This window comes from Rhamphochromis sp. 'chilingali', assembly GCF_963969265.1.
Source record: "Rhamphochromis sp. 'chilingali' genome assembly, chromosome: 16".
Classification (NCBI taxonomy): domain Eukaryota; kingdom Metazoa; phylum Chordata; class Actinopteri; order Cichliformes; family Cichlidae; genus Rhamphochromis; species Rhamphochromis sp. 'chilingali'.
The window spans coordinates 443,310-463,594 of NC_137943.1; the positions used below are offsets into that span (position 1 = coordinate 443,310).

Sequence of the window (20,285 nt, forward strand, 5' to 3'; positions counted from 1 at the left end):
ATCGAACGCTGCACTGAGGTCTAGCAGGACAAGCACAGAGATGAGTCCACTGTCAGAGGCCATAAGAAGATCATTTGTAACCTTCACTAAAGCTGTTTCTGTGCTGTGATGAGCTCTGAAACCTGACTGAAACTCTTCAAATAAGCCTCTGCAGATGATCTGTTAGCTGTTTGACAACTACTCTTTCAAGGATGTTTGATATAAAGGAAGGTTGGAGATTGGCCTATAATTAGCTAAGACTGCTGGGTCTAGAGATGCTTTTTGAGTAAAGGTTTAACTACAGCCAGCTTGAAGGCCTGTGGTACATAGCTGATTATTAGAGATAGGTTGATCATATTTAAGATCGAAGAATTAATTAATGGCAGGACTTCTTTGAGCAGTTTTGTAGGAATGGGGTCTAAAAGACACGTTGAAGGTTTGGAGGAAGTAAAATCCCCAGTGTGCCCTGGAATGCTGTTGAAGCTCTACCAGCGATGGGAGCTGAGGATTTTGTGGACCGGGGTCTCTGCTGGGTGTTCCCACCCACACCCTCACCGTATGTTTAGGTGCAGCAGGTCTGCCCAGCTCCTCCCCCACCATCTGATGCAAGTCACCACTAGGTGATGATCAGTTGACAGCTCAGTCCCTCTCTTCACCCATGTGTCCAGAACATATGACCACAGGTCTGATTATACGATTACAAAAAGTGATCATCGACCTGCATAATAGAGCGTCCTGGTGCCACGTACACTTATGGAAACCCTTATTCGAACATGGTGTTTGTTGTGGACATGCTGTGGTTTGCACAGAAGTCCAGTAACAGGACACCGTTTGGGTTCGAATCACGCCGCTCCAGATCTCACTGTTGTTGCCTACATGAACATTAAAGTCTCCCTGTAGGACAAGTCAAGTCAAGTTTATTTATAAAGCACATTTAAAAACAACCGAGGCTGACCAAAGTGCTGTACAATAAAATACAAATATAAAATACAATAAAGGGGACAACAGGTGGAGCACTTTGAAGACCCCACCCCGAGACTCCAAGAAGGCGGGGTACTCTGAACTGTCGTTCAGCACAGATGACAGTCAAGATCTGTTTCCAAACCTGAACCCTCTCACCCACAGTTAATACCAAAATCCCCACCCCAGCCCACTGCCTCTCACCGAAGGCAATTCCAGACTAGGACAGAGTCCAGCCCCTCTCCAAGAGACTGGTTCCAGAGTCACCACTAGTGTCACACACTCAGGCTCCTTCCCAAACAGAAAGGTGAACACGCGTCCCAGTCGCCAGCCGGTAGGCGGGGATCAGTCCATATTTGGAAAAATATGTGTTTTTCACAAGACTCCAAGCTGGGGTGAAGTGGTGGTTAGCCAAGCTTCTTATAAAGTAGAGGAAAATAGCTGGCCTTTCCAGGGCTCATAAATCCTGTAACTTATATAAAGTGGACGATCAAAGTCTGTGTTCACAGAAATGTGGAAGGACTTTGTTAGTTAGTTCTTTTGGACAGGGAGGAAATAATGTCCTGTTTCCAGAGTTTCCTTCTTATTGAGGTTTAGACCACTTAGTGCTATTTTACTGTTCGTTCATTACACGAGCCCAGCAGGATCCAAATAAGCAATACCAAAACAAAACTGAAGCTGTAAAGTTATCTTAATCTTGTTATACTTTTAGGGTTTTTTCTATCAGATTTATAATAACTGGAAGATAAAAGATACTAGCTCTTTGTAATGACTGGCAGCAGCATTCATTTCCTGTTTCTATGCTGTACATAGACATTTGTATCTTTTTGCTCATCAGTAAATCTTCTATGCCAAACCGCAGTGTTAGGTTTGGGGTTTTAGCTCTGTGAAAATGCTAAAGTTTAGCATAGACTGCAAAATATTTTGAGCTCGGCCTGGAGACGCGGGCCTGCCTGAACTTTGTAGTGCTCATCATTCCAGTCTCCTCGTGTCATTCTAATATCCTCGGAAGCCAAGCTAACCAAGCTTCAATGAGCAGCTAGGATGAGCCAAGCGAGCACACTATCACTACCCACTTCCTCTTTTTCAGTTATTTTTATAATATAGTTAGGTTGGCTAGCAGCTAAAAAACTGTGAATTGATTGGCCAGTGCTCAGCCTTTCAGCATCAGCAATGCGAATCAGCACAGTTCACAACTCACAATTTGGCAGTGCGCTATGTCACCCCACTTAAAGTCAATAAGAGGCAAGAAAGTTAAAGCCTGAAACTCGAGTGACTCCTGCAGCTGTAGGGCACACTGACATCTGCACCAACCAGATAATCCACATGTCTACAAATCTTTCTGCAGCTAGCACCATCATTTCTAGATGACTGATGGAAAAGGCAGACATAGAATTTAATATCATAGAGAGAAACGGTGTCATGTTCTACATTCAGTGGACATGCTCACGTGTACATGGTATTGTACTGTAATGTATACTGTGTGCATGTTTGCTGGGTGGTATGTTTCATGCTCTGTTTCTTTTATTGTTACAGCGTTGCCAAAACAAACAAACAAAAACAACAGCAACACATTTATTATATCATAATTAAACTATCCAGATTTTTATGGGAATAAGTTGCTATTCTTGAGATGACACGACATCGTCACTGTAAAGACGACCAACTTGAATATAAATGTGCGGTGTTCTTCTGGGAAGTTCAATCTTTGTAAAGGTGTGATTGTTGGTAAGCTGGTGTTTTTGTTGTGTCCTGTTTGATTCTGGATGCTCACATTAAACATAATGAGGTCATAGTATGTAGAGAAGGTACAAAAGCTCAGGCTGCAGAATCACAACATTAACACTGCTACTGAGAATAATCAGCATCATTTATAATTTTAGTATTATTTTCATGTGTTATTTGCTTTGTTGTGTCACATTAGTTAATGCTAAGTGCCAGTTCATGTGTGTTTTATTACCAAATCATTCCCATAACCTGCCTCTGAGACTAAATGTGAGCTCCATGTGAAGAGAATTACTGGACTTGTCGTATCTGTGACTGTAACAACACTTCTAATGAAAACAAGCTCTGATCTGGACTATAGGACTGTCTCTGTGTGCAAAGCAGGTCAATGTTAAGGGTCTGAGTGTATCAGAATGAACAGATATGAACTGAATTTGTAAAGAAGTGGAACATTGGCAGTTTGCTGATAATGATGTTCTGCAGTGGTGTCTCTGTAACTAAATAAAGCTTTGATATCACGCTGCTTGGCTTTCTTTTATTGTACTGGCCTGTTGATGCTGCATCTATAGGACACAACTGTTTCTGCCCACTTTGATTGATTGATTGATTGGTCATTTATTTCAACATGTGAACAATATACAGGTACACTTTTCACAAACACAATGTGTAACAACATATTCAACAGGATGACCTTACCAGGGGTTCAGATACCACAGCAGAGAACTGGGCTCCAGTAACACTGAGAGGAATCTTGGAGTACTACCTTCGACTCCATTAAACCAATCTCAAGGAAAACCTTCATCTGCATGGTTTTCCAAAAAAGGACGCGTCTGTTGTCCATCCTCATCCTCTTGATCTTCTGCACCTCACAGTAACCTAGTGTCCTTTGCTGCGAGGCTCTTTAAAACTGAACAGCTTTACTATGACTGCAAAAGAAAACACGTAAATATATATATATGCATGCATCATTGTGTTGTTTAGTAATAATATAATGTATACCATTCTATAAAATGAGCATTGATCATTTAAATACTGGAAGAACAAACTAGTGTTACCACTTTGTGAAACAGCAGCTGGCGACATGTGGGACTGAAAATTGCTGCACAAATCTGTTAAACACTTGATTTCTGCATAAATATCAGTTTTCTTTCTTATTGGTTAAATAATGAAGTGAGTGTGTTTTGTTATAGTTATTACTGTCTGGCAAAATGAGGCGGTGCAGTTGTGGTGGTGTGGAGAGGAAAGGGAATAGAAGCGCGTTTACAAGAGTGTTTCAGCCTGTTAACGGCTTATTGAGCGACAATAATAAGGCCTAGTTCGAACATTTAACATCCTGATCACTTGTGTGTGTGTGTGTTCCTGTCTAGCTATCTTTGTGAGGACCGAAATCTGCATTCTACTATACTTGTGAGAACCAACAGTCACTTGTGAGGACACACACACACCGGTCCTCACAAGTTTGAATGTAGTTTTAGTGTCAGCGTTACAGTTAGGTTATGGTTAGGTTTAAGGTAAGGGTTAGGCATTCATTTTTAATGGTTAGGGTAAGGGGCTAGGGAAAGCATTATGTCAATGAAGGTCCTCACTAAGATAGCTGAACGGGCTTGTGTGTGTGTGTCTGTGTGTGTGTGTGTGTGGGGCCCGGGTGGAGTGGAGTGGGAGCATGGGATGTTTACTGAGGATATTCTCCTGTTTGTGTGGAGTTACAGCATTAGGGAGCATGAAGAAGAAAAGGCAGCAGAGCAGTCAGCAGGAAAGTCAGACGGTTAGCGACCTGAATACACATACACACACACACACACACACACACACAACAGAGAGACAATGAAAGGAGGGAGTGAGGATGATGGCGATGGCTGGGTAATCATTTAAAACCATCTCACACTACATCCTGCTTCCTTTTACAGTAGCTCCTCGCCCTCCGTCTCGTCCTCCTCACTGCTGGTGCAACCTTGTAATCTCAGCTGAGTTTCCATGGTAATGCCATGAGGGAGAGGAGAGCAGATAGACTGGGGGTGGGTACTCGATACAGAGGGAAAGAGAGCGATCTGGGCTTTATTATACACTTCCATGCAGACATGCAGTGTGTGTGTGTTTATGCAGTATTTATATAGTGGGTCCAACATGTTACTTGTTATGTGTGTTTTTGCACAAAACACTGAAATATTCTGCAGACAAAACTTTGATTGGTTGGTCAGAAAGTCACCATGGCAACTATGCCAGAGAGCTCAGCATGAATGCAGCACACTGGAGCTCACACACACTAACGAATGCAAAATGGACGTGTGACCGACTCAGGGTTAGTCGACCAATCAGGATTTGTCCCCAGAAGGGAACTGCAGAGGCGTCTGTAGTGTGTGACAGTGATGCACATCAACCATGAGGACCAAAGACACAACTCTGCCTCTTTGACCACATCGTGTGTTTTGAACCTGCACTCACAGATCTTTGGCGATTTGGAGACACTTGTTTTAAATGCAGCGGGACGTTACTGAAAACTCATTTAAAAGTCAAGATTTCACAGAATCTCATAAGGTTTGAGTCATTCTTCGATGATCACATCATATGCTGTGTAAAACCATGGACATATCCTAGATCACAGCAGTTTTGCCAAGTGGGGCTAATGTGAGCATTAATACCCATATGCCTGCAACAGAAGGGTTCAACCTTGCACTGGTCAAGTGGTTATATGTTAGTTTACTATGACAAACTCTACATACAACCAGTCACTTTCAACGAACTAGAAAAACCAAACTATCGTCTTTCTTCATGCCGCCTCCTTCCAACATAGAGAGAACGCTGCTGCCACCTGCAGGATGGGCGTGCAGCAGCTTAGCTCATACATGAATAACATGCAGAATTTGCTTCAGCTGACTAGTATATCTCATAACTAGTTGGACCAATAGCTAGTTGTGCACATATGGGGTGATTGGTTCTTATACAGAACTTTAGCTAGCTGTGCACCTAAAGCACTTTACACGACTTGCCTCGTTCACCCATTCACACCAGCACCTTCCTCTGTGCTCTTCCTCTCTAACATCCTCACACCATCATGCTGTGATGGATGCATCAGAGAGAGACTTGGGGTTAGCATCTTGCCCAAGGATATTTGGCATGCAGACTGGAGCAGACGGGGATATAGGATTTCATTTAGGAAGTGGTTATTTACAAACTGAGGAGACACAAAGTGTCATCAGCATGCTGAATCTAGAACAGCGCTGTCTTCCTTTAGCTCTCTTTTTGGTTTCCATCTACTTCTTGGAAAATTTCCCTTTAGCTGAAAAATGCTCCGATGTTTTCACCAGCAAACTGCTGTCTGTGTCAAAAACAGATGGCTTCTGCTCAACAATATAAGTGACCCATTAAACACTGTAATTTGATTACTCTTTGAAGTTTTCAAGTTTCCTGACATCCCAACATTGGTTGGTTGTATTGTGTTGGTTCCACTGATGATTCTAAATTATGTGTGGATGTTGTTTGCAAGTGGCTCAAAAGCAACAGAAGAGGGGCCTGAAAACTGAAGGCTCTGCCTCCCATTCTACTTTTAAATACTCTAGGAACAACAAGTAGGCCTGCAGAGCGAGAGCGAAGTGCTCTAATAGGGTGATATGGTACTACAAGGTCATTAAGATAAGATGCTTATCAAGCTAAGCTCATGTCATGAGCTAAAGTTGATAAAATAACAATAGGTGTGGATAAAGGCGAAAGTGTTTTAGTAGAAATGTCTACCAAAAAGCAAAAAAAGACTCTTTCTCCCTCGTATTAAGTAATAATTCCTTGTTCTGTAAGGTTCCCCTTGTGTCTCTCTCCTCTGACTCCCTCTCTGTCAAGCTCATGTGTCCCAGTTCATGTCTCTCCATGTTCCCTGTTTTGTTTTGAAAGTCTTGTTCAGTGTGTTTAGTTTTGCTTCCCCTGTGGCATCATGTTCATTTGTGTCAGCTGTGTTCCCTATGTGTTTCCACTTCCTGCAGAAGTCGCAGGTGCCAACAGACTCACTAAACTGATCACAAGGCCAGTAATGTTGTGGGGACGGAGCTGGACTCCCTCGGGGTGGTGTCTGAGAGGCGGATGCTGTCCAAGATAAGGACGGTGCTGGATTATACCTCCCACCCACTCCATGATGTGCTGGCTAGTCACAGGAGCACGCTCAGTGAGAGACTGAGATTACCCATAATGCACCACTGAACAACACAGGAAATCATTCAATGCACATATGTAAGACTGCGTTCTTCCATTTGTGCAACATCTCTAAAGTTAGAAATATCCTGTCTCAGAGTGACGCTGAAAAACTAGTTCATGCATTTATTACTTCCAGGCTGGACGACTGTAATTCATTATTATCAGGATGTCCAAAAAACTCACTGAAAAGCCTTCAGCTAATCCAAAATGCTGCAGCAAGAGTCCTGACAGGGACTAGAAAGAGAGAGCAGATTTCTCCTGTTTTGACTTCCTGTTAAATCCAGAATTCAAAATCCTGCTCCTCACATACAAGGTCTTAAATAATCAGGCCCCATCTTATCTTAATGACCTTGTAGTACCATATCACCCTATTAGAGCACTTCGCTCTCGCTCTGCAGGCCTACTTGTTGTTCCTAGAGTATTTAAAAGTAGAATGGGAGGCAGAGCCTTCAGTTTTCAGGCCCCTCTTCTGTGGAACCAGCTTCCAGTTTGGATTCAGGAGACAGACACTATCTCTACTTTCAAGATCAGGCTTCAAACTTTCCTTTTTGCTAAAGCATATAGTTAGGGCTGGACCAGGTGACCCTGAATCCTCCCTTAGTTATGCTGCAATAGGTGTAGGCTGCTGGGGATTCCCATGATGCACTGGGTGTTTCTTCTTTTGTCATGATGTGTTAATGACCCTAACCTCTCTGCACTGAACCATACTTGTTATTAATCTCTGGCCACGGGTCCTGTGGGGCTTGGCGGTGCTACTGCCGTGGGTCTGGATGGGTCTGGGCCCCCTGGCCTTGGTGGGTTCCAGAGGGCGGGGGTGCCTACTGTGGTCAGCAGGGGAGCTGACCCAGGGAGGGGCTGCTTGCCCCTCCCTTATTTCGATCCCCAACTGCCTCCCTCTACTCGCTCCACCACACCCACCCACACATGCAGGGCCTTGGGGTGCAGGTGTGTCACCAGCAGTGTTGGTCAAGTTACTTGAAAAAAGTAATCAGTAACTAATTACTGATTAGTTCCCCAAAAAAGTAATCCCGTTACTTTACTGATTACTTATTTTCAAAAGTAATTAATTACTTAGTTACTTTTTAAAAACACGATTTACAACCTGAATAGGTGATAAAGCGATAGATCTTTCAGCCCAATTCTACTTTTTCTGCATAATCCATCATACAAAATGTAATCAAATGGAAAAGTCTCTTTTTAAAACTTGTTTTATTAGTTTTAATCTTTTAACTTCATGCATCAAGCAAAGATTTAATTATATGCAACATTCTCTGACTGGAAGAAATTAGTTTAACATTTAAACCTATTTTCTGCACATTCCAGCACATAAAATAAAATATTTTTTGTGTTTACACTCAGTCTTTCAAATAGATGCAAGTAAAACACAGCAGAACATAAATAAAGTCAAAGACTCAGCGGTCCTGTTGCTCTATTTTCACCTGTAAAGCAGGAGTGGGGCAGGCGGAGGGTTACCCTGGTGCAGGTGTGCCGCGGTCAGTGGAAGAATCCACGAGTTTCTCTGTGAGTTTCCCATTACGTCGTAGCTACTCGGTGCTTGTTGGAAGTTTAGGGTTTTTTTTCGCTGTAAAAAGAAGTTTTCTTCCCACGCACAGCGGACACTAATGTTTTTGTCACTTTTTATGGAATCAAACTCAAAGTAAGGTCAGTACTTCCACGCTTTAAACGCTGCACGCTCATACTCTCTCTTCACTCGATATATGATCCACTGTTGATCTGCACACAGCTGTTGTCACGAACGTCGTGCTCGCTTACGTCACTGTCGTGAGACATTCTCGCAAAAAATCACGGTTTTAGTAACGCAGCGTTCCTACGGGAAAGTAACGGTAATCTAATTACCGTTTTTGCAATAGTAATCCCTTACTTTACTCGTTACTTGAAAAAAGTAATCAGATTACAGTAACGCGTTACGCGTTACTGCCCATCTCTGGTCACCAGGGTACAGGGGAGACACTCCCCACCGTCTGTCCCCTTCTGGCCACCTGTGCCTCAATTTTATTCCACAACTTAGACATGCACATTACTCACACTCTCATAACACACACATATTAGTGATGGGATTTCCGGCTCTTTCAGCTCCGAACCGGCTCTTCAGGTTGTTTTGTTGCTTTAATTTATTATTAATAATAATATAAAATTATGTACAAAAGGAATTACTAATGTAAAAAACAAAAGTGGTTTTATTTCTATATGTTTATATATAAATATTTACGGTGGCCCCTAGAGACAAAGCACGTACAAACTCCAAAACACATTTCTAGCATGAACTGAACTTCCAAAACAGAGCTACTAGATCACTTAAATTACACAATTAAAAGCATGAAAGCATATGTGTATTGTTTGTGTATTTATACACAAGCATTCATATATAGTCAAATAATTCTGAGTTTGTACGTGCTTCGGAGTTCGTACGTGTTTTTACGTGTTTTGGAGTTTGTATGTGTTTTGTCTGTAGGGGCCACCGTAAATATACTTTTATTTATTCACTCCACATAAAATTTAATAAATAAATCATATAATACAAAAACCAACTATTCACATTTCAACTTTTAACTATTTAAATCCATCCGTTCGCTTCCGCTTCTCCTTTTCAGGGTCGCAGGGGCGCTGGAGCCTATCCCAGCTGTCATAGGGCGAGAGGCGGGGTACACCCTGGACAGGTCGCCAGTCTGTCGCAGGGCCAACACACAGAGACAGACAACCATTCACACTCACATTCACACCTAGTGGCAATTTGGATTATCCAATCAACCTATCCCCACAAGCTGCATGTCTTTGGACGGTGGGAGGAAGCCGGAGTACCCGGAGGGAACCCACGCAAACACGGGGAGAACATGCAAACTCCACACAGAAAGACCTGATGGTGGAATTGAACTCAGGACCTTCTTGCTGTGCGGCAACAGTGCTAACCACCGTGCTGCCCCTATTTAAATTTTCAGCAAAAAAAAAGTAAATAAATCTGTCTCTCTTCCACAGCATGTCTTTATCCTGTCTTCCTTCTCTCACCCCAACCAATCACAGCAGATGGCCGCCCCTCCCTGAGCCTGGTTCTGTTGGAGGTTTCTTCCTGTTAAAAGGGAGTTTTTCCTTCCCACTGTCACCAAAGTGCTGCTCATAGGGGGTCACATGATTGTTGGGTTTTTCTCTGTATGTGTTACTGTAGGGTCGACCTCACAATATAAAGCACCTTGAGGCGACTGTTGTGATTTGTTGTGTAAATAACACTGCATTGAATTTCATTACAGATCACAATGTCATCTTCAAACATGATTGATCAGGCCAACGTATCACCACTGTGAACATGACCGGGCTCAGCGCTGATCCCTGATGTAATCCATCACTTTCCACATCTAAACACTGTTTTGCTGTCCTCATACATGTCCTGCACCACCCTCACATACTTATGTTTTTCCTGACTTCCTCATACAAAGACAATACAACTCTGTTACCTTCTCCATACTCCTCCATCAGCAAACATCACATGTGTAGCACTATTTCTTGGTATGAACCCATACTGTTGCTGTGACTTATCAACTTGATTCCTTCTGTAGTTGCTGCATTTCTGTCCTGTTTTTGGAAATCAGCAGCAGCATACATGCTGTCACTGTCCAGGACTGTGTTAAACAATCTGGTCTACAAAAAGCCCACAGTCCCAGATTTCTCCACATGTCATCTGGACCAACCACCTTTCCACTCTTCATACATGTCATCACTTGTTCCTCTGCACTTTCATACCCACCATCTGTCCTCCATCCTCTTGTTCTTCATTCATCGGCTGCTAAGTATTCCTTACATCTTCTTAACATCCCCTCGTCACTTCTTAGTCAATTTCCACCCGTCCTTGATAAATGGCCTGTATTTATATAGCGCTTTACTCGTCCCTAAGGACCCCAAAGCGCTTTACACATCCAGTCATCCACACATTCACACACTGGTGATGGCAGCTACATTGTAGCCACAGCCACCCTGGGGCGCACTGACAGAGGCGAGGCTGCCGGACTACCGGGCCCTCTGACCACCACCAGTAGGCAACGGGTGAAGTGTCTTGCCCGAGGACACAACGGCCGAGACTGTTGGAGCTGGGGCTTAAACCGGCAACCTTCCAATTACAAGACGAACTCCCAACTCTTGAGCCACGATCGCCCTAATCTGCTAGAGCTTGATCTGCGAAGCCAACTGATACAAGTCATTTTCTCCTTCCTTCCACAGCTCGGTATAAGCCTTTCCCTTTGCTAGACTCCACCTTCTTCAGCTCCAACCAGCCCTTTGAATACTTTCCTATACTAAAACTAAAAACATTCCCATTCTTCTCACGAAATAAAAAAAAAAAAAAGTATTGTGCACCTCAGTCTGCTTGATGTCTCCACTCTGAATCATTTTCACTGGGTGAATTCTGTGTACGGTGCTTCCAGCAGTGTTAATACCATTTCCTGTGCAGTCACTCTGCATTAGTAAATAAGATGAGATAAAATACGTCTTAAACCCATTTTTATTCTTTGGCTTTTGGCCTCAGCGAGACTTAGTTTGATTACAGAAAAAACTAATTCATTTCGTACTTTTTGCTTTACATCTTATGTATTTGTATTATTTAGTTTTGATGTACAGCACTTTGCGTCAGCTGTTGTTTTAAAGTGTGTTACATGATGATGATAAAATTCTTATTCTTCTGTTTTTAAACTAATTTCAACAACAAGTTTCTGCAAAAAGAAAAAGAAACAAACAGAAAATTGAACATGGAGGAAAAAAATCATTGAAATTCTGTAAAATAGCCATAAAGCACAGAAACACGGATTTGTTTCTGTGACAGGACAGTGGGACATAGAGCTGTTCAATAATCACACAGTGACCCACTGTGGCCGTTTCACACACAGCAGTCTGACAGCGCTGTGCAGCTCGACGTCACATGTTGGAGGATTTTCTCTACCATCACGGCATCGATTAGGAATACTAAATAAGTCTTGTGTTGTGACGAGGCTTCACACAGGTAAACAACAGGTAAACAACAACAACTAAATAAACAGGCACTGCTGTGTTGTCCCAAATCTTTTATTGTAGCTCCCAGAACAGAAAAACTTCCCACTTCAAATCTCCGTCAGTACTTCATGATCATTTAGTCAGCACAGTGTCACACCTGCACACTCAACCATAATCTGAGGGTTATGGCTCAAAGACAGCATGTCATCGAAGACGTGGCCACGCCCCCTCCGCTCCTCTGTCATCATTGATACTTTGTTGCATAGTGTTCATCAGAAGTGGCCTCTGCTTAGCAACAGCGCTGCCTGTGCGCCACAACCATCTGAGACAGGAACGTGACCTGTGACCAGGGCCGAGTACTGAAAACCCAACAGTGTTTCTCTTGTTTGTGCTTCACAGGACAAAGTCAGCAACAGCTTATGGCTTAGTACAAAGCACCGCAAGCATCTTCTGGAAATAAGAATTCTTCTCATCTCTCCAAATTCTTTTTAAAAAATCTATTAAAAAATCTAAAAGTTGTCTCTCAGTAAAGATTCTACTTTTCAATGTTACAAAGGTTCAGTTCACATTGACTCAAAGTTTCAGCAAACAGAAACACCAGCTAGTGTTACAGGAGAAAGAAAAATCAGACATATTCACACGGCTGTTGTTACAGTAAGTGAGGACCACACGTAGTGTTTACTGATTCCTACAGCATTTTCACCGCATCATCATACATCATCATCCTCGAGTGAAGCGAGGTGATTTATTTTTACAGAACAAACAGAAACGATGTTTGAGTCTATATCTGGCCTTCAAAATAAGATTTGACATTATTGTGTGTGTGACAGGGTGGCGTTGCGCCTCTACAGAGAGGCTGGATTTCCACAGGAAGGAGCCACTGTTATAAACGTGGGGGGGCGCTGCCCTCACAGCTCAACAAGCTGAGGTTCAGCTGTGCAAACAGAAGATCCAGCTAGGAGCCGACAGAATACAGTTTGATGTAGTGAGATAACAAAACGAAAAGAGTCAAACACAGTCTGCAAAACTAAACTACAGCTCACACAACAAGAAGGATAAGCAAAGATCTGTCCGCACATAACAACGCATTACTCACAAACACACACACAGTTCATGTGTTAGCATATGGCTCATCCTGGAGTCGACACTGAGTGGTAAATTCACCTGATGCTAAGGAGGAGGGGAGGAAGGAGGTGGGCGACACGCGTCACGCCTTTGCATAGAGTCCTCTCTACACTGAGCAGCAGCTTCGGCTCTCAGCCGGCATTTGATTTGGTTGCTCCGACACTTTAAAGTGTGAAGCTTCTTAACGTGCAGCTACAGCTCTTTTTGCTGAGAGGTACAAGACTGTGCGAGTGCAACACACACTCGCACGTCACAGGGAGTGGACATCGGCCCAAACACACTCAACTAAAACACCCTGAAAACAGGAAAACAAAAGAATGAGCCCAAACCTGAAAGAAACACAACAAAGGTAAAGGAAGCATGTTAGTGAACATCATCTCACACACTGACACTAAAAGGGAGATTTAAAGGGAGGGATGAAAATGGGGGGAGAGGGGCGATTGTTGCCGTGACAACTCAATCATTTCTCTGGAGAGGGGCATCATCATCTGAGCTCAGATGGTGCTGATGCAATGTCAGTGGGTCCCTGCTCCATCACAGCGGTGACTGCCGTGGCCTACGTTTCTGTGGACGCAAGAGCAGAGAGACGATTGGTCAGTGTTCACAGGTGACCTGACAGGTGATCACTCCCCCTTCATCTCTTATGAAACGTACGTTCTGATAAGGAACATCTGCAGTCACACATCTGTCTGCTCCCAGCTGTTGGCGGCTAATCTAAGCTTTACATCACTCCCACTTTCCCACGCCGTCAGGCTGATTGTCACGTCACTGGTCTAGGCCCTCTGGCCTTCTTCACGTACTTTAAATCTCACTGTGCATCTGTCATTGTTCCTTGCAGACATCTTTGTGCACCCCACCTCCTCCCCATCGCTCCATCTTCATCTCCACCCCAGCGTCTGGACTCGGGGGTCCCACCCTAATCCTCATCACGTTCTGCTGTGATGGTTCCCTAAGTCTGACCGCCTCACCTCAAACTGAGCTATGCACATCATTCCTGCTAATGATCGCTCTTTATCGCAACCCTGTGGATGACAGAGGGGCTGAATCAGGTGACCATGAAGCACCCCACATGTGCATTTAGTTCCTCAGGTAGGTGATGTCAAAGAAAACAGACTCAGCCTGGACCGGCCTCTGCCACTGCTCTGTGGTCCAGTGTGATGCTCCGTGCACACAGCTGCAGATTAACATCCTTCTATCACAACCAGCTACAGTATGTGCAGCTGTTTAAACACCAAACAGCTGACCATGACTGCCTCCCGACTCATCAGTGCACAGCTAATGAAAGGTCACACAGCAGCTGTGTGACCTTTCATTAGCTGTGCTAAGACTGATTTCCCTGTTCAAACTACGACTGCAGGGAGTCGGGCAGAGATGCATTTTATACGTTCGATTTAGGGAGTTCAATTCTTCAAATCTTCTAATGGGACGTAGAAGCCATGAAACTGGTTACCTGTAGGCTCGTCTTTCCACAGGTCCTCCATCTCAGGAGCCCTTGCTGCTGCAAAAACAGAAACACACATGCTGAAGTAGAGCGAGAACAACACTGAGTCACAGCCCTCTGAAGGCACAGTGAAGGTCAGCTTTCAGGAATGAGATGTGTACCCACTCACCACCACCATGTGCTGCTTCTTCTTCTGCGACTGTAAAAAACAAACATTGAAACAACATTATTCTCCTGCCTCAGCACTGTGTCAGTACTGTTGGTCAGCTAGCACACGTGCTGTGAAGCACAGGCTCTCAGGAGCTTGCTGGACTTTGATCTGTCCTGATGGCTCAGCTATCAGTGCTGATGGAGACATGAGACAGGCTCAGGCTTGTTACAAGTGACCTCCATGACCACTCAATAGTTCCACTGAGGTTAAACTGGACCCCACAGACAGCTCACTCTGAGTGTCAGCACCCACACCTGAGCCATGCTGCTGATGCTACCTTAGGCAGTATCATTAGAAGACATAGCATACATTTACACTGCTATGCTGATGACACCCAGCTCTATCTGTCCATGAAGCCAGATAACACACACCAATGAGTTAAACTGCAGGAATGTCTTAAAGACATAAAGACCTGGATGGCCGCTAACTTTCTGCTTCTTAATTCAGATCAAACTGAGGTTATTGTACTCGGCCCTGAAAAGCTTAGAAATATGGTATCTAAGCAGATTCTTACTCTGGATGGCATTACCTTGGCCTCCAGTAACACTGTGAGGAACCTTGGAGTCATTTTTGACCAGGACATGTCCTTCAATGCACATATTAAACAAATATGCTTTCCTGAGTTGTACTTTTTCTCAGGAGCTTCAGTCTTACCTGGTTCTGTTTCCTCCTCAGTTATTTCTTCCTCAGTGGTCTCTTCTGTAGGAGCTTCCTCTACTTCAGCTTGCTCCTCAACAGCTTCTGCTAAAGGAGCCTCCTGCTCCTCTACAGGAGCTTCCTCAGCAGCTTCTTCTGCATGTGCTGCCTCCATTTCTTCTGCTGCAGCCTCAGATTCTTCTGCAGCTTCTTCCTCCTCAGCAGGTTCCTCTGATGGAGCAGCCCCCTCCTCCTCCTCTTCTACTGCTGCCGTCTCCTCATAAGCTTCTTCCAAGCGAGCTGCCTCCTCCTCAGGTGGCTCCTCAACAGCTTCCTCTGTAAGAGCTGTCTCCTCAGCCACCTCCTCGTCTGTGTCCTCCACTGAATCAGCGAGAGACTCTTCCACCTCTGCTGCAGCTTCATCCTCGGCCTCCTCCACAGCCTCTTCTGTGGCCTCCTCCGCGGTCTCCTCTGTAGCCTCCTCCACAGCCTCCTCCGCGGTCTCCTCTGTAGCCTCCTCTGTGGCCTCCTCCACAGCCTCCTCTGTAGTCTCCTCTGTGGCCTCCTCTGTGGCCTCCTCCACAGCCTCCTCCACAGCCTCCTCCGCGGTCTCCTCTGTAGCCTCCTCTGTGGCCTCCTCCACAGCCTCCTCTGTAGTCTCCTCTGTGGCCTCCTCCACAGCCTCCTCTGTAGTCTCCTCTGTGGCCTCCTCTGTAGCCTCCTCTGCGGCCTCTGCTTCTGTTTCCTCCTCCTCCTCTGCAGGCTGGTCTCCCATCATCTCCTCTGCAGCTGGCTCTTCTTCAGCTGGAGCAACCTGAATCAGCACAGTCACATTAAACCATATTCAGACATTATATGGCCCCAACCAATCACAGCAGATGGCCCCGCCCCTCCCTGAGCCTGGTTCTGCCGGAGGTTTCTTCCTGTTAAAAGGGAGTTTTTCCTTCCCACTGTCGCCAAAGTGCTGCTCATAGGGGGTCATATGATTGTTGGGTTTTTCTCTGTATCTATGAAGCGCCTTGAGGCGACTTTTGTTGTGATTTGGCGCTATATGAATAAAATTGAATTGAATTATAGTTTTGCTGCATCTTACCAGCAGGCTGCACCAACTATAGAGAGGGATTCCTGTCACTACAGCGTTACCGGGTCTTTAACCTGAGCCGTGTCTTTATCGCTCAGGCTAACGTGGACGCCGGGCCTTCCCTGCACATGGACCAATCAGGCTGTCAGCATGACTCTGGACCACAGAGCTTCTGTTTATGCAGGGAAAGCCTCACATGAGCCGGTGAACAAACGAAGAACATGGCATTCCCATGGAAGGATGAACTGAGCAGAACATTTATTTATTTATTTATTTATTTAGGACAGTGCATGTTAATGAACATAAATGTAAAAAAAAATTACATGAATGTAAACATACCAGATTATAGCCAAGGGCTAATTTCCATCTGTTGTCCTAGAGGACACTGGCATTGTTGACCAGTGTTTGTGTGTTCCTATGTGCTGGATGTGTGAGGGTGTTTCTGTCAGACTGGTTGGGGGACACAGATCATCAGAGACACACCGAGTTTGTTCTGCATGATGTGGCTCAGTTTCCTTCAAAGCTCGCAGAGCCAGGCCTGCCCTCCTGCAGCCCACCCAGCAGCTTTGGGAAAGACACTCATTTTGGACTTTTTACTACATGTTCATAACGTTTAGAACTTTTTCCGTTAATAAAAACACCCCTGGGTCCATTCATACGCCAACGCAATGAAGTGAAAGGTAAACAGCTACATGACAGACGTTCCTGTTTTTTACCATCTACCATAGAAACATGGATTTGTTTATATCCATGTTTCTATGGATTAAAGAAACAAATTCTAATCTAAAAGTTTCAAACCGAAGTCAAATAAAAGTGAATAAATGAACCTTTTCACCAAAGTGCAGCTCAGAGTTTCAGAAAGTGAAAGAGTCTCTGCTCGACACACTGACACGGCAGCACACTAATAACAAACACACATCACCTCCTCTTCCTCAACGGCAGCATCCTCCTCTTCTGCAGCAGGCTCCTCCTCCAGCACCTCTGGCTCCTCCTCAATCACCTGAACAACAACAGGTAGACCACCAAAGTGTCATCAGCAGGCAGGAAGCGCGACAGAAATAAGAGTGAAAGGTTTGTCAGTATAACCTCATCGGCCTCAGGAGGAGCCTCAGGAGCTGATTCTGATGCAGCTTCAGGCTCTGAGGAAACAAAGTTCCCACTGTCAGATCGTTAAGCACTGCCTGTGCCTGATGTGCCTTTACACACCGAGTATATCTCACTATGACCTAACAGCTGACTCTGCTGTCCACACATACCTGGTGGTGAGGGTGCAGCTGTGTCTTCTGCCACAGCAGCTTCAATCACATCTTCCACAGGAACAGGGTCAGGCTCCACAGCAGCTGAGGAAGCAAACACACGTGTAGATCACAGAGTGGCCTTCATGTGTAACCAAGGACGCTGTGGAAGTGTCCTTAGTGTTTCAGTCCTCGTCGGTCACCTTCAGGGTTGTGTTATCGCACAAAGGCCAACACAGACACTTATAAAGCTCTGGTAGGTCCCGAGTCTGCAGCGAGGTTATTGATGCAGCTCTCAGTCACAACGAGGATCGACTTCAGTCCTCATCACTCTCCTTGTTCAGTAACAGGAGTGCAGGCGAACGGTCTCACTCCCAAAGCGTCTCATTTTTTACGCTCGGTGACAAATCGTCGCTATATTACGCTTCCAGGCATCAACACGTCCCAATGTTACGAGATCGGAAGATGAGGAAACATGAGAACCGTTTGGAATGAATCTACACATGTACGTTTGTTTTACTTAAATGATGGTGAGGGATAAGGTTGGGCTGGAATACATGGCTGGGACGTGTACGCTACTGGATCTCATCCATAACTCGGTGCGTAGCATAAGAACGCACAAGGTCACCTTTGGCGTTCCTCAGGAATGCCGCGGGACGTGACGAATCGTCGGGATGTCACGCCTCTGGAGTGAGGACGGACTGTCGCTCTTTTGAATGGAACCGAGTTTGTGGTGTTTGATAGGCATATCCCTCGGGACCAACCAGCCGCTCTATTTGGCCCTCGCCAGCTTCCTGACACTGTGAGCGATCTCCGTGTTTTCCTGGACTGTTCATTTAAGCTGGATAACAAGCGTCCTCAGTAATCTTTTACCAGCTGTGCCAAACCTATCCATGCTTTAGTGACTTCCACATTAGGTTACTGCATTTCCCTTCACCCTGGTCTCCAATCCGTCCACCTTCATAGACTTCAGCTTGTTGAAATCCTCAGCTTGTCTCCTAACTGGAACATTTGCTTCCATTACTCCAGTTCTTGACTTACATCGGCTGCCCATCAAATATTGTATTGATTTTAAAATCTTGTTGCTTACCTTTAATATTATAAATAACATTGCGCCCAGCTATCTCGCCGACCTTCTTAGCTTGTATACCCCTGGTCGAGCCTTAAGATCATCTGGTGAACTAGTCTTGGTCCAGTCCGGGTCCCACCTGAAGCCCGGGGCGATCGTGCTTTTGTCTCAGCTGCACCGAACCTCTGCAACAGTCTTCCTGTTACTATTCGTGCCTCAGACTCTATTCAATCTTTCAAAACACGGTTAAAAACGTACCCATTTCATTAGTTTCACTAGTCAGTGCCCTTATTTCATCTATTTTAACTTTTTTACTGCATTATTTCTTATTCACCCAGATAATATTTTATATTTATGAACCGATCTGTGAACCGAGGCCCGATATCTATTTTGTTTAGCCCACTCTCCTGGTTTAACGAGTGCTTAGTATTAGTACTAGTGCTTGATTTTGCACTCTGTTGATGTTTGATGACAATGACTTACTGTATTATTGTGACGCACTCTGGCCTACCTTTGGTTTTAAATGTGCTATATAAATAGTGCGAGTAGGAAGCACAGCCGTTTGCATCCACATACTGACACGCCTGACTGCACAGGTGGAGTAGATAACGTCACACTGGTAACAGCTGTGTGTGGATGCAGTCCAGCTCTATTCAAACCACGTCAGCTGTGTTCCTCTGACCCTGACACGTCCTCCACGTGTCTGCATGGATCCAGCACAGACCATCAGATGTGGGACTTTGGAATAATGTTGTAAATGCATACAACCTTTGCTCCATATTTCAGTCACAGGTGAGTGAAACATGATTGCTGCTGTGTGACCATGTGAACTGGAGGACACGACACACCTCACAGCTGTGTCTGTTCGGGCCCATAAACATGAATAATAATCTTTCTGTGAACTTGTATAATTCTCACTGTGCTCACAGTTGTACTGTCAGTGTGTCTTTTGTGCGCTACCTTCAGGTGTGGCTTCAGGATGAGCGGTCTCCGCTGGTGCAGCGGCCTCCGGGCTGCGGGAAGTGACGACAACATCCTTCTCTTTCAGTCCTACGTGGGATGATGCACATGTGGTTTGCAGGAAGCACGTGTGTGCACAGTGTGTCACAGGACATGTACTGTATGCATATGTGTGTACCCTTTAAATGCAGACGTAGTGGGGCTGCATGTGTCAAACACGTGTATGAATGTGTTACAGTTCGATCAAAGGTTTGGGTTTCATTTGCTGACATATTACAGTTCATCTTAAACTGACAAAAACCTCCAATAATGACCTTTGACCTCGAGGTGTGTATAGAAAACAAGCATTTCTTTGTCCTCAACTTTAACTGGAACCAGCAAAGTTAAAATGTGAACATTAAATAAAAAACTAACAGTTTAGAGCACAGCTCATCAGCAAAGGTCAAAGGTCTCGGCTGTTAACCCCAGACGACTCATTAGAAAAAAACATGTAGGTTTAGGTGTGTTTAACCCTGATAGCCACGCCCATTATTCCTGTACAGCCTGTGGTTAACGTGCTACATCAGGGGGGCCCAACTCCAGGCCTGGAGGGCCGGCGTCCTGCAGGTTTTAGATCTGACCCTGGGTCAGCACACCTGATCACATGATTAGTTCATTCCCAGGCCTCTGGAGAACTACACGACATGATGAGG

The 20,285-nt window shown here is 44.8% G+C and overlaps 1 protein-coding gene across 1 annotated transcript; it reads right to left on the minus strand.

Annotated features, from left to right (window-relative positions):
- Positions 1 to 11,891: 11,891 nt before the first annotated feature.
- LOC308413017 (uncharacterized protein) lies at positions 11,892 to 19,877 on the minus strand (the record flags this gene model as incomplete). The annotated part of the gene is made up of 9 exons (XM_080907798.1): positions 11,892 to 13,524; positions 14,411 to 14,458; positions 14,571 to 14,600; positions 15,267 to 16,062; positions 17,252 to 17,329; positions 17,416 to 17,468; positions 17,586 to 17,669; positions 19,594 to 19,751; positions 19,864 to 19,877. The coding sequence occupies 9 exons, from the start codon at positions 19,875 to 19,877 to the stop codon at positions 13,517 to 13,519; spliced, it is 1,269 nt and encodes a 422-aa protein (XP_080763924.1). The 3' UTR covers positions 11,892 to 13,516.
- Between the last annotated feature and the right edge of the window lie 408 nt (positions 19,878 to 20,285).